Here is a 13,113-nt window from a genome sequence, read left to right as displayed (position 1 = left end):
AGGGGAACCAATTAGGCATACTGGGTGTCTCTTTTACCTGGTGAATTTAGGGGCTGAAGCTTGTGGAAGAGCGAGGACAGCTGTCCCAAAGCAGAGGCAGACAGACCTGAGGCAGATCTATTATGCAATTAACTAGAATTCGTATAATTGTCTCTGCGTGTGCAAAATAATTCTGCTGCTGTGATGATGCTCTTGCTCCAAAATGGGCATAACAAACATTAAAGGATGACTATCAAATATGTAGCACATTAGCAATGACGGAGAACCAACCAGTGAGATTAATGACTGATTGGAGAGGTCAGTGCTGTCAAGCAGAAATGACAAGGAGCTACCCGTAGTTCTTTTGTTTATATATCTGGCATGAATATTTCCTGTAAAATTAGCGGCAAAGCTAACCTAGTAATTGTATATTGTCATCAGTTATGGAGAACAGACATTGAAGAGATTCAATGATTGACTGGAGGAGTCAATTGCTTCAAGTAGAAGCCCTACAATTACAGGAACAACCACAGAGGCTTGCTTGCTTGCACATGTTTAGCTTAAAATATATTTTCAGTACTCTGTTGTTAGTCTTTCTATATATTATTTCTTAAATGATGGAGAATAGTCTGACAAATCTGTCCTTGTCTAGGGATTTTATGAGATGAGGTTTTTTTTGTATTTAGCTTGATCATGGATCAACAGTTACCATATCTGGTACTGTGCCAAAAAATTCTCCCACATGTTTTTGACCGTTCTCATTCAATTTTATAGAAAAGAAATTGCTTTCAAAAAGAAATTCCAAGGAGGAGAAATTTCAGAGAAATTCTCATGGGTTGGTTTTGGGGTTCTTGGGCTTACTTTACTTGTGAGGTGGCTGAGGAGTGTGCATGAGTGTCCTGTCTGTCATTGTAGAGTCACCTCTGTGGCAGCCCGTAGCCTCCTCAGCTTCCCACACTTCAGTTAAAGCCATCATGAGGAAGACATCATGAGGCGATTCCTCCCATGGGGCTTTTTCAGTTCAGGAAGTGCAGGTGGCCTGGGAGGCTGCAGAACAATGGAAAGATGTGTGATAGAAAGAGAAAACATACACTGCACCCTCGGCCACCTCACAATGTTTAGGGAAACTCAAAAATGCCACCAAAAGACATTTAAAATGTTGCTTCAAAAAAGTGGAAGCCTCAACACAGTTGATGCTGTTGCCACCTACAGAAGCAGTGCAATAAACCAAAAATCCTTAGTAAAAAGGAAAGGACCTGTGATACAACCCCTACCAATAGTGAGCCCTATCTGTGAGAAAAGGTTGGAGAATTTCTCATCCCCTAGGATAAATCCAGTGAAATTGTCCCCCCAATTTCTCTGCCCAAAAATAGGCTGGAGAATTTTGAGAGGCCATTTGCGTACAGCTCTAAACATATCCCATTCTATTTCCCAAGAACAACATGTCACCATGAATGTGGGATCATTCTTGTAAGAGCATACATAAATTCTTTTAACAGGCCTCTGAGATCAGCTATGTTCTTTTTTCTTCATTTTTTACTTCAGAATTGTAAGCAAGCCTTATGTGAACATCAAATACAATATAAGAGCACAGATCATATACAAAATACAAACTGGTGTTTCTAACAACAGGATACCTGATTCTAAGCTCCATCTGTGCTCTCTTCCACACTTTTCTGTTGTTTTGGACTATTTAGCTCTGAGGCGTTTTCCAATTCTAGTTCACTTCCCAGAATATTGCATGTTATTGCCGCTCATTTAAGCAGAACATATGAAGAATACTGAACATAACCAGTCATCCTTCCTTCAAAGTTTTTATCTGAATGATAACTTGCTTTTCTTGACATTTAGGTGGGGAAATGGTTCTCCCTTGTTTTTCCCATGTTACTTTAACAATAAAAGGCTCAGAGGTCCGTGAAAAGTTCAGTGAATGTCACAGAATGTCGGCATGAATGCATTTGCTAGAATTAAACTGATGCAATTGTCATATGAGAATACAAACCAGTTCATACAACCCAACAGCCCACCAACTCTTATTTAAGCCATGGTGGGCTGTGCTGCGTGCCGGGGTACATGGGTGACCATTCTGAACATTCAACACCCAGCCACAGCTTGTCATGTCGTGTGAACCTGGGGGGCATCGTTTACGTGAGGGTTAAACAACCCTCATATAACCCATGGTCTGTTTCTGGGTTATGCAAGGGCTTAAGCCATGGTGGACTGTATTGATCATGTGAACCGGGTCTCATCTTAATATTACATATGCTTTTTTATGAAAGCTGTAGCTTATGAGAGAGACGTAAAAGACCATACATATTTATTTATGATGAGTATTTGCAAGGTAGCCTACCATGCTTGGCGCAGAGCTTGTGCAAAATGGTTAGATTAGACTAGACAGCAAAGCCTTTGGGGGCAATGTCTTCCATCTCAGACCTACCTTTTAACACCTATATATGAATGTATATTGCAAATTAAAGAAGTCAACTGAAAGTTTGACATGATTATGGTGTCACACTTTTTCACCAAAACCCGTAAGGCCGAATATCTCAGCATCTAATTAGGATTTTGAAAATGCTCCTCAGTTATTATTTCCAAAAAGAGTTTATGATGCACTGTCAGGACGCAAGCCATGGCGGATCTCAAACTGGTTACCAGGCAGCAAGTCTGCACCTGGCTCTTGTTGGTGGACCTTGGTGTTCTCATGAAAAAGAAAACAGATCCTGGAAGACAGCCTGCCCACCCCTAAATTAGGATATACCACATTCAAATAAATGCCGTGTCTCGTTGGTCATCTGATTTAACCCACTGTCCCAAATTCTTTCTGGGCACAGATGTGTGAGGTCAGATGTGCTCAAATGAATGTGCAACAGAGCAGTTAATATTACTTCCACTGTGCAATGAGATGGAGAGAAAACCAACAGCACTACACTCATATCAAATTGAGAGTTCTCTCCTAAACATAATGCCTCAACAGGCCAATACAGATGCAAGAGAAGCCTTTTTCCAGTGTTTGCTGAAGGGGTGAAACAGGATCACCTCCGCTGTCCCTGCTCCCAACCAACATGTTCAGCTGATGTTCTGAATACTCTGTGCACATACATGGGGTATACATTTAGGCTCTCTCTGTGTGAATAGGAACCCAACAGAAGGAAATGTGTACATGCACAGGCTCTGTTCAGACCTTCAACTGAATGCATGGAGGTGGGTGGGAGGGCAGCAGGCACAGTCTGACTTCCCCCTCCACACATTCAGTGAGTGAGTGATTGTTGTGTGAAAATGGCTGTAGCATACACTTTGTAGCTGTAATTTAAGGATGTTCAACTCTAGAATGGCTGCTACACACAAAGCTAAACAGATATTTCTATTGTGTGCTCATTCCTAATGGAGAATCCTGACCTCTCAAACACATTTTTGGTATAATAGGATACAGAGCACAAAGACCAAAAGATTGTGGAATACTTTGAACTGATAGCAGTTGCTTTCCCCTGCACTTGGGATATTGAAAATGGTGTTTCCATGGAAATATTGAAGCTCCTATGAACATCTCTAAGTCACTGAAAAAGACTACCAGCTTCAATACATCCTGCAAATGTAAGTTTGAATGTGTATGTGGGAAGGTAACTTTGATTTAGCTGAATCTTGATGTGGTGGTGTGTGCAAACCAGTGGCATAGGTACCATACACATGTGTGTTTTAAAAAATGTAATATGCTTTCTGACACATGTATGTTTTACAAATTCTTTTAACAAACTGGATAACAACGGATTGTAATACATCGTTGTTTTTTGTTCTGATACTTGGGCATCCTAACTGCGTGAACATACTTTTGATTATTCACAGCACAGAAGGAATCTGTAGAACAAAAGAGAGACTTTACCTTTCCAACATATTGCGGATCTGGTCCCATGTGTTCTTCTAAAACAAAGAACTGGTTCCACACCCATCCACGTTTGGGGCGATGATGCACTTCCGTTTCCCCCTCTATATGTTTGGTTTGGTTTCTGGTCACCTTGATGGAGCCATGATGTGCAGTTCCATAACACCTCTGCACAAAACAGAGACAAACTAGGACTGGACAGATGCAAGATGTGCTCGTAATTCTCATTGTAGGATCGCTTTCCAGTTCAAGGTGTTTTCTTTCCCTTTCTCTGCCTTCTATTTCCCACTGTAATCCGTTAATAGGCTCCCATGGGTGAAGGAAAGAATCAGTTTAAAAAAACAGTCCAGAAAGTTTCTTTTAGTCTGTCCATGGTTCAGCTGTCCATTGGTCGGAAAGCATTTACATCATGAAAAGCAATGTGAGGAAACCACTCACTTTGGTGATATTCACAATTGATTGCTGGAGCCACACATTTTATACCTAATGAGGAGAAGAAGAAAGGAAAATACTTTACAATCACTAAGAACAGCAATTTCAGATCGTTGACCTCCAAGAATGAGGTACTTGTTACTGCATTAAGAAATCACCCACAGCAACCAACACTCTTCTTGTAATAAATAAATACATTGTTGTTGTTGCTGTTCAGTCGTTCAGTCGTGTCCGACTCTTCGTGACCCCATGGACCATAGCACGCCAGGCCTTCCTGTCCTGCGCTCTCTCCTGGAGTGTGCACATTTGTGGAAAAGTGTGTGTTTTTATTTATGTATGTTAAAATTAGCATAGTGTTTCAAGATGTGCAGGTGGCAAGAGCAGAGTAGCTCAGTATACTGTGAGCGTGAAGTGAAGCCTCGATATAGAAAAATTATTTAATGTTTTATTTATGAAGATTTACAACCCATCCAAATCCCTAAAGCTATGGCCAGCTAACACGATTTTCTTATCTTGTGCATTCTTCAAGAACCTTGTCAAGTAGGCTGCTTTATAATCATGCCCCCATGAATACAGTTCATGTCATTCCATCTCAAGAGAGATTAGTAGGATGGGGGAAAGTGCAAAGACACCCAGCACAAATGTTCTGGGATATGCAGTATGTTCTCCATTAGGTGATTTTTAGGACTCTTCGGCAGAGAAAAGGAACAGATAATGGTGGCATGTCAAATGTTTTGCAAGATCATACACGGCTGATCTCTAGCACTGGAGAACACCCTAATGTTTGAGTGATTTTATCTTACAGGCCTCTATAGTAATGGCAACTTGGATGGAGCTGATTAGGTCCTCCCCTTTGCTGCCAGGACAGGAGATGCCAGGACAGGAGATGACTCCTTGGCGATTTGACCATCATGGTGACCTTGTTTATCAGGGTACATATAGAGAGGGCTTGAGATCTTGGAACCCATATCCTAAGTGGTTTGTCTCTGTACTTGCGTACCAGTAGACACCAAACATATGCAGAGTGCTGTTCCTTTTTCACTTCGCAATCTCAGCCACCTTCCAAGCATCTGGAGTAAAGGAGCAGAGTTTCCAGCTCTGACCCAGCAATGGCAGCTGTGAATCTAGAATGCTATTAGCCATCTCTACCACAACAACATTATACAATGGAAACAATGTGGTGACTACATACATACACACACACACACACACACACACACAAACACACCGTTGATGAAGAAAATCCAATCTAATATATTGCCAGAAAGAAAACAACCACCACCACAACAACTCTACTATGTGTTACTATGATGGATGGTGCAAGCACCCAGTTGGGGCTCAAAGCCCGGTGAGAAATCTCCGGCTCAGTCCCCCGAACACCATTCCACAGACACCAGCACCTGCTCAGCTCAGCATGCACTGAGCTGGGTAAGCACATAGGCGTCCGCTCCCTCAATGAGCACCATTATGGGAGCCTTAAAAGGGGCAATGGGAGCCTTAAAAGGGGCAATGTCCACAACATTACAGGCATAAATGCCTGAAATGTTGCAGACATTGCCCCTTTAAGGCCCCCACTTACGTAGATGGGATACTTACAGAAAAGAACGAGCAGCCGTTTGAGTGGCAAATGGCACTCGAAAAGGAAGCGAACGCCTGCAGCCACTGCCGAGCAGCCTGCAAATTGCCTAGCTGCTCGCACCGCACTGCTCACCTGGGTCAGGTAAGTGCTGGGGGTTCAGCAAGCACTGTGTGAGGTGGTTGCAGGGTTATCCGTCCATCCCTAGTTTATATCCCTTTTCCTCAAGAAATAATGAAGACTTCTTTGTGACTTGGAGATGTTTTAGACAATATGCAAATAAAAATAAGGACAGACTGAAACCACTGACAACAGACAATGATTTATGGAAAGATATGTTGGGCTGAAAGAAACATAGCATGAGACAGAAGTTGTGAAATGATAAGGAACTCACTAATTGTAACACAGTCTGAACATGCTATCTATCTGATCAGATGTTGGATAGGTTACTGTTTGTATGTTTTGATAAGTTTAAAATCAATAAATATATATATTTTAAAAAATAATGCTGAAAACTGTGTATTCAACAAAGCTTGAACCACACCAGTAATATCCTTAATGTCCTAAGCACAAGCCCCTTTAAGGAAAAAGGAATGATGGGGAGTGAGGGGCTCACTATTACGACCCAAAGAAAAGTGTTCCACCATAACAAAATTAACCATGGAAGAGGTTTTTTGATGCCAGGTTGCTATTGGGTGCCAGGAAGGGGTGCTTCGAAGTCAGAATTATGGAAGTGTTTTGAGAGGCTGGATAAGAAGGAGTAGAACTCCCACACCCATGGGTGCCATTATCTTACGGTAATCACACCTCTGCCCTTCATGGTGTGTTGTTTAACAATCTAATGTGACAGAAGAAAGCGGACAATATAATATACACAATACCCATTGGAACAGAGTTTTAAGAAACTCATCTGCCCAGGACACTCCTGTTCAGATTCTTGAAGAAGAAAAACCAAGAAAGACAAATCACAGGGAATACGCAGGATCCAAATGTGCCCCAGCTCCATCATGGTTTATGAATTTTTCTCTTTCTATGTACATGATGCTTCAAAACCAAGGTTCCCAGGGGAACAACAGACACTTTTGCAGTGTTTGTACTCCATCCAAGTACAGTTCCGTCAGGCGTCATCAGGGCAGAGAGCAAACACCAGCCCAATCTTTTTCTGCTAATTAAGGAGGAAAACACCCCTGGAGAGGCACAGATTTTCCAATACAAACTGAGTAACAACAGAAATGTGGCACCAGAGCTTCTGTCAGAAGGAAAGGAAAAAAATAATACAAGATATATATTAGCTTCTGCCACTGCACACACATCACTCCCTCCCCCAATTACTCCTTCCCAAAGAATCAAACCTACATGATTGATCCTGATAGATCCATATCACTGCTTCAGAGGTCTATGGCCAGTGCTACTTGATGCATCTAAAAATGCTTACACCAAAGATAAAGCCAGAAGTACTGTTCTGTATGTGATCTGCTTTCCAGGCAACAGAAAATGTTGTATTAACTTTAAACATTTAATCTTGTGATGTCAATACTATCTTCTTCATTTGATGGGTGGAATAAGGGCCTACGAACATGTTCCTATTTCTTTCCAATAAACAAACAACCAATATTATTATTAATTAAAACAACAACACCCTACACCACTCACAGGTTATGAACAGAAGTAATTTCAATCACTGGATGTGTATTTTTTCAATTATTCAACACTTCTTCTTCTTCTTTTTTTTGCCTTGCAAAACCAACATAAAATTACTTCTCCCTAAGAGCAAACAGAATAAGAACAAACATTTCATAGTAACTTGTACAAAGCAGCATCCAAGGAACACTGTTTATTTCCAGTGCTCTTGGACAAATAAAACCTGATAGATAATCCAAAAATTCTGAATTTATGAGCCAATTCTCATATGACACAAAGGCCAACTGTTGAGTTCCAGTGACTGAGAGGCAGGACAGCACTTCAGGAGGCTCAGGGAAGGTTTTCATGCAATCAGACCGAAGAACAAGGCCACTGCCAACAAGGGAAGATGGGACCTTTCTAATTCCCAATACATTTTGCTGCCTGAGGCAAAGGACAAAATGGCGCTCCCATGTACAGAAGCAAACAGGACTGGTGGACATTACTTCAACACTGGCAATATCCTCCATGACACCTGATGGTGGCAGCCTAGTTAAGGGTGTACAGGATAGGCTCTGTAAAACGCACAGCTCAGTCATCCAACAGCGGAATGGCCACAAGCTCATGAGAAATGGCTAGAGGGCTGCCACTGCTGTCCTCAAACATTTGCTGCCTGAGGTGCTTCCCTCACTGGGAATGGTAGGGCTGGCCTTCTTCTGAGTTTCTATAGCATTCTGAGGGCTGGTTGCTGTTTTTCCTGTTTACTTGACTGTGTGCTAAAACTGATCCTGTGCAAAACAGAGCAAACTGGCCCCTGCATAACTACTACACAGGTGTAATATGTGAATAGGTGAATAAACACAATTTTAGAAGGAGAATGAAATAAAAAAATCTAATACGTGTGTTTGTCTTGTGGTTCAAGGGCTAGCTGCTCTGCTGATCTCTGCCATTTTAGACTGAGAGTTGAGGTTCCTGCCTAAGAGACAAAGAACAAGTGTACACACATAAGAGAGAAAATAAGGGGGAAAACATATATCTTTGCATTAGCGGGAAATAAGGGGCGGGCGGGGAGAAGCTGCAGGTACGGTCAATGTTTTCAGGGTAATGTTCTTCCTTAGGGGCAGGGGCAGTCTCTGATACCTTAGCAATACAGTGATCTTATTACTAAAGTATATATTTGTCAAACTTAAAGACACTAAAGCATTCCACATAAATACATCAATGTCTAATATTGCCTTGAAATTCTAGGCAATACATCTAATTGTATTTAAACACTTCTTCATATAAACATTATCAAATTTCCTTTGTATAGAATACAATGTGTCCTTTACGCCTGTAACCTTGCATATATCGGCCATTCACAGCACCATTTTGCATAGGAGCGAATGTGTGCATATCTGTGCCCACCATTTTTTTTCGCAAAATGGTGGCCAGAAATCATCAGGCAGTCCCAGGGTGAGTGCGGGCAACTCGGCAAGCGGGGGAGGGGGGGTCCTGCCAGATTCCCAGCCCTAATTGGGTGCCCATGCCATCCCTAGTCAAGTCTATAAAATGGTCAATCCCTAATAAAATGTATGTCTAATACTCTGGATTTAGAAAAACGATGGAAAGTCAACAAGTGTTTAATTTCTACATAGAATGTCTTCATGGAAAACTCTAATAAACAGAAAAAAGACTTGTAGCAAGTCTGCAACAGCTAAGATATGTCTATCCACCCACCTGTAACAAATATAAAATACATCAAGTTCTTCTCCGCCCATCGCAGTTTTTATTGCCCCTCCTTTTTCAGCCATATGTGTGCCTTCTCAAAGCTTAGAAATGAACCAATTTACATCATCCATAGTACACACAGAGATAGCTGTTTGTCTCTCACACTTCCTTTCCCCCTTACTATGAGGAACACCTGATTCTAATTAGAAAGGGTTTGTTACAACAAATATGGCCACACTTTAATATAAAGTGCAAAATCCACTTTGCAGTGCTGAATATCTGATTCATCTTCCAATGTGCAAAACAGAAAATAGGGCTGTATCTCTTCTCCAAAAATACTTCACCATAGCCACATTATCATTTTTTAATAGGGATGTTACTCCAGTGCCCATTGTTATTGTTATTACAAGTTTTCCCTTTGTAGATTTTTTTCACAAAATCCTTTTTTTTTTTTTTAGGAAGACATAAACAATAGGTGTTCTAGGCTTCCCTTACACCATTTCTTCTTGCAAAACAATATTAACTACTTTTTATAACGATCACAAAAAAAACAAAAAAAAAGTATTTTTCTCAGATGGCCTTCGTATCTGATTTCTGTTGTTCCTTTACACTTATGATTTTCGTCAGGTCTGTTCATTCAAACTTTTTTTTAATGGATTGTTAATTAACTTTTATCTATTTACTTGAAGCATTTTTATCCACTTATCATATGAGAAAAGCTCACAGAGCAGATTACAAATGTCAATAATATCAAGATGAGGAAGGAGCCCCCCCCCATGCAAACTGAGTGAGATCTAACCTACAAAGGACACAGCCTTAACTTTCTTTTTTAGACAGACAGACAGACAGACAGACAGATCTTACACATAGATATACTTAATGAACGCCCTGTGGTGTAGTTGTTAGGCTGTTGGACTGGGACTTGAGAAATCTGGGTTGTAGTCCTAACTTGGCCAAAACTCACTTTGTGACTTTGGGTCAGTCACTGACTCTCTGTCTAACCTACCTCACAGGGTTGCTGTCAGGATAAAATGGGGAGGAAGAGGATCATGTACACAGCCTTTGGGCTCCTTGTGGGAAAGGAAGGATATAAATGTAACAAATAAATAAATCTAAAAGACATGACACAAAAGGAATGAGGATTGAGAAGGAGGCATAAAAAGAGCAAATCTAGGTACTAGTTCTTAGTTACAACAATCTAAACACCTTCTCAGAAGTGCAATGCAGCTAAATACTGACCTTACAGCATGGAGCATTGACCTTCTTGAGCATAGCAGAAGTCTGCTCTCCGTGAAAAGTAAAGCTCAGAGAAGGGCTAGATGACAGCACCTAGATGACCTGCTCTCGCAGTCCTATAAGAAATATCTTGGGATCCCAATGTTCCTCAAAGCGGCTGTAAATTAGCTGGAAGTTCCTGGCCTTCCGGGGTAGGCTCTCAGACTCCTATTCATCTGACTGCTTGAACCTACCAGCACTGCTTCACTCTACCACAGCACGAAAATTTCAGCTGGGGCGGGGGGGGGGCAGCTGATACCTCTGTCCCAGAGCAGATGGCCCTACTGCTCTTCCTGATGGCCTCAGTGAAGGGGGAGGAGGGGCCCAGCCTAGCTGATGAAAGCAGCAGCGAGTGCAGTTGGCGAAGATGGTGGTTTGCTTTGCTGCCTGCTAGGCTATTCTATGTTTGCACAGAATCTGCTCCAGACCAAGCGCACCAGCCTCTAATTAGGACATCTAATTCTACCATCAATAGTTGACAGTACCTGTAGCTTTTTCCTTCTTAGCTTTTTCCTTTTTTTCTGTGCAAGACAGAACAGCATATGCATGAAGATGCTGAGCCATCTTCTATTTTGTTAATCTCCTGAGAATCCTCACAAAATGAGTTCCATCTCTCAAGAGGCAGCTGCAGCAGGTTGAAATTAAAATAAATAATTAAATAAGTTGATGCTGGGGGGTGGGGTGGAGGATAAAGTTCTCTAGTGTTTCTGAAACTCATTAGAGTATACCAGTTCCTGCTTAGTGAAGCGGCAAGGCTCTAATGAATTCCCAAGGACCCAACTCTGGCATCGTGATGCAAACTAAATGAAGCCTCACTATCAGGAAGGCACCCAGGCCAAGGTGAGTGGTAGATCAGGAGCCATTCTAGAGGGCTTTGAATTCAAGCATCTCCTATTAATCTGACTGGTCGGCCCCCACTCAGACACTCCCAGAGTCCATCCTGTGTGCTTTATGCAGTGTGGACTGGCTAATTTGCCTCATTTCCTGCAGTGAGTTTGCCCAACACACACTTCAACCCATGAGTGAGTTGTCTAAACCTAAAATTTAAAAACCTGTCTTCATCAGGGATACTATCGACAGGGCTAAACCAATATCTTATTATTCTCCAGTTGTTAAAAACAACATGTCCTCATATTTCATATTTCATACAGATGCCTAATTGCTCCTTGTATCCCATTCATACATCTAGAGGGGCTTTAAGACAGGGAATGAACATACCTGATGAAGGGCTACAGGCTGTAACATGCACTTGCTATGTGGATTGTGGTCAAGAATTGTCTGTCCTTCAAGTCAATGGAGAAGGGCTTCCCTAAGGGTAGAAAATTTGAAAACACTGCTGTACACCACTAGACCAACGAGTCACATGGCCCTGTTCTGAGAAGCTAGAAGGCCTGCTCTTGCTGGCCTCATTCAGATGGGCTTTGTCTTGCTCCTCCTCTGCCTCTCTCCACCTCAACTTCACAAGAGCTTGATCAAATAGAGCTCTGGCTTTAACACCTACTTACCTTAACAGGTAATCTGCAGAGCAAGTAGAAGCATCTAAGGTTTGACACTGTTACATCGTATCTTTTTTCACTATTTCCCAAACTCAGTATGAAATAGCGTCTAATAAATATTTTAGTTGCCATACATTCTTGGAAAGTTGCTTCTGGGAAGCTGGTCCCAGAGAGAGAGAGAGACTAAAGAACACCCCTCCATCCAGTGTTTCTCATTATCTGGCCTCCTTTCTGAATTTATGAGTTTCCTTGCTCAACAACTACTTGAGATGAAGTACAAGAAGGAAAAACAACAACAACAGATGTAAAGATGAAAGCCAAGGAATGCTTTAAAAGAATAAAACAAAACACTTAACCTAATTAGATGAACATAAAACAGCAAAGGCATGACCCTAAAAGCAGTAGACAGGAGAAGCCAGCCTTAAAAGCAGCCAGCCTAAAAGTAATCAAATAAATGAAAAAGCAAACTGCTAAAAAGGATGTGGGGGAATGAAGGTTGGGAGTGGCCGGCAGCTACCGAGTCTTTTTTGTTCCCAGTGGCTTCAGCTGAAGAAATCTTTTTGGCACACACGGCACCCTGAATCCTTTTCTTCTCCATTTTCCTTTACTTAAAGACAGAGCTGCATGAGGAGTCCACCTCCAGCCCTCCCTTCCTCTGCCTTTTATTACCCCCCCACAAGACATGCCCACTTCCTGTTTCCGTTTCTTTGCTCACAAGTAGCCATAGGTTTCTGGGAAAGCATCTACACATCCCAGTCATGTTTCCATCAAAGTAGTCTTCCACCAATCACTTTTGCTTCCATGGAGGCCAGTGGCATAGAAGTCCACCACCTAGAAACTAGGGATGGACGAAAGTCCCTTACCTTATCCCGCAGCTTGCTTCGCGGTGGGGGGGAGGCGCTCCGTCCCTCCCCCCGAAATTCTGGCCGGGGGGGAGGCGCCCCGTCCTTCCGGCCACAATTCTGGCCAGGGAGGAGGCGCCTCATCCCTCCGGCCGCGAATCTCGTCTTCTGCCAGGACACAAATGGTGGCGGCAATAGCCACCACCGTTTGCGTCCCTGCAGTCAGCCGTGATAGGCTACGTAAATCCTTACGTAGACTATCACGGCTGACTTTCGGGGGGGGGGGGAGCGCGTATGCAAATGGCG

General features: G+C 42.3%; 1 protein-coding gene across 1 annotated transcript in view; it reads right to left on the bottom strand.

Moving 5' to 3' along the window:
• Positions 1-13,113, bottom strand: part of CDH18 (cadherin 18) — a 401,711-nt gene that overhangs the window by 286,297 nt on the left and 102,301 nt on the right. The window contains exon 3 of the mRNA XM_084850558.1: positions 3,857-4,339. Within this exon, the coding sequence (XP_084706684.1) occupies positions 3,857-4,084 (228 nt within the window). The 5' untranslated portion in view covers positions 4,085-4,339. The remainder of the gene's footprint in view (positions 1-3,856; positions 4,340-13,113) is intronic.

This window comes from Heloderma suspectum, chromosome 4, assembly GCF_057233095.1.
Source record: "Heloderma suspectum isolate Gila_16-S chromosome 4, 16-S_ref, whole genome shotgun sequence".
NCBI classification, from domain to species: domain Eukaryota; kingdom Metazoa; phylum Chordata; class Lepidosauria; order Squamata; family Helodermatidae; genus Heloderma; species Heloderma suspectum.
Note: the sequence above shows the minus strand (reverse complement) of the source record. Positions and strands in the feature narration are given on the sequence as shown.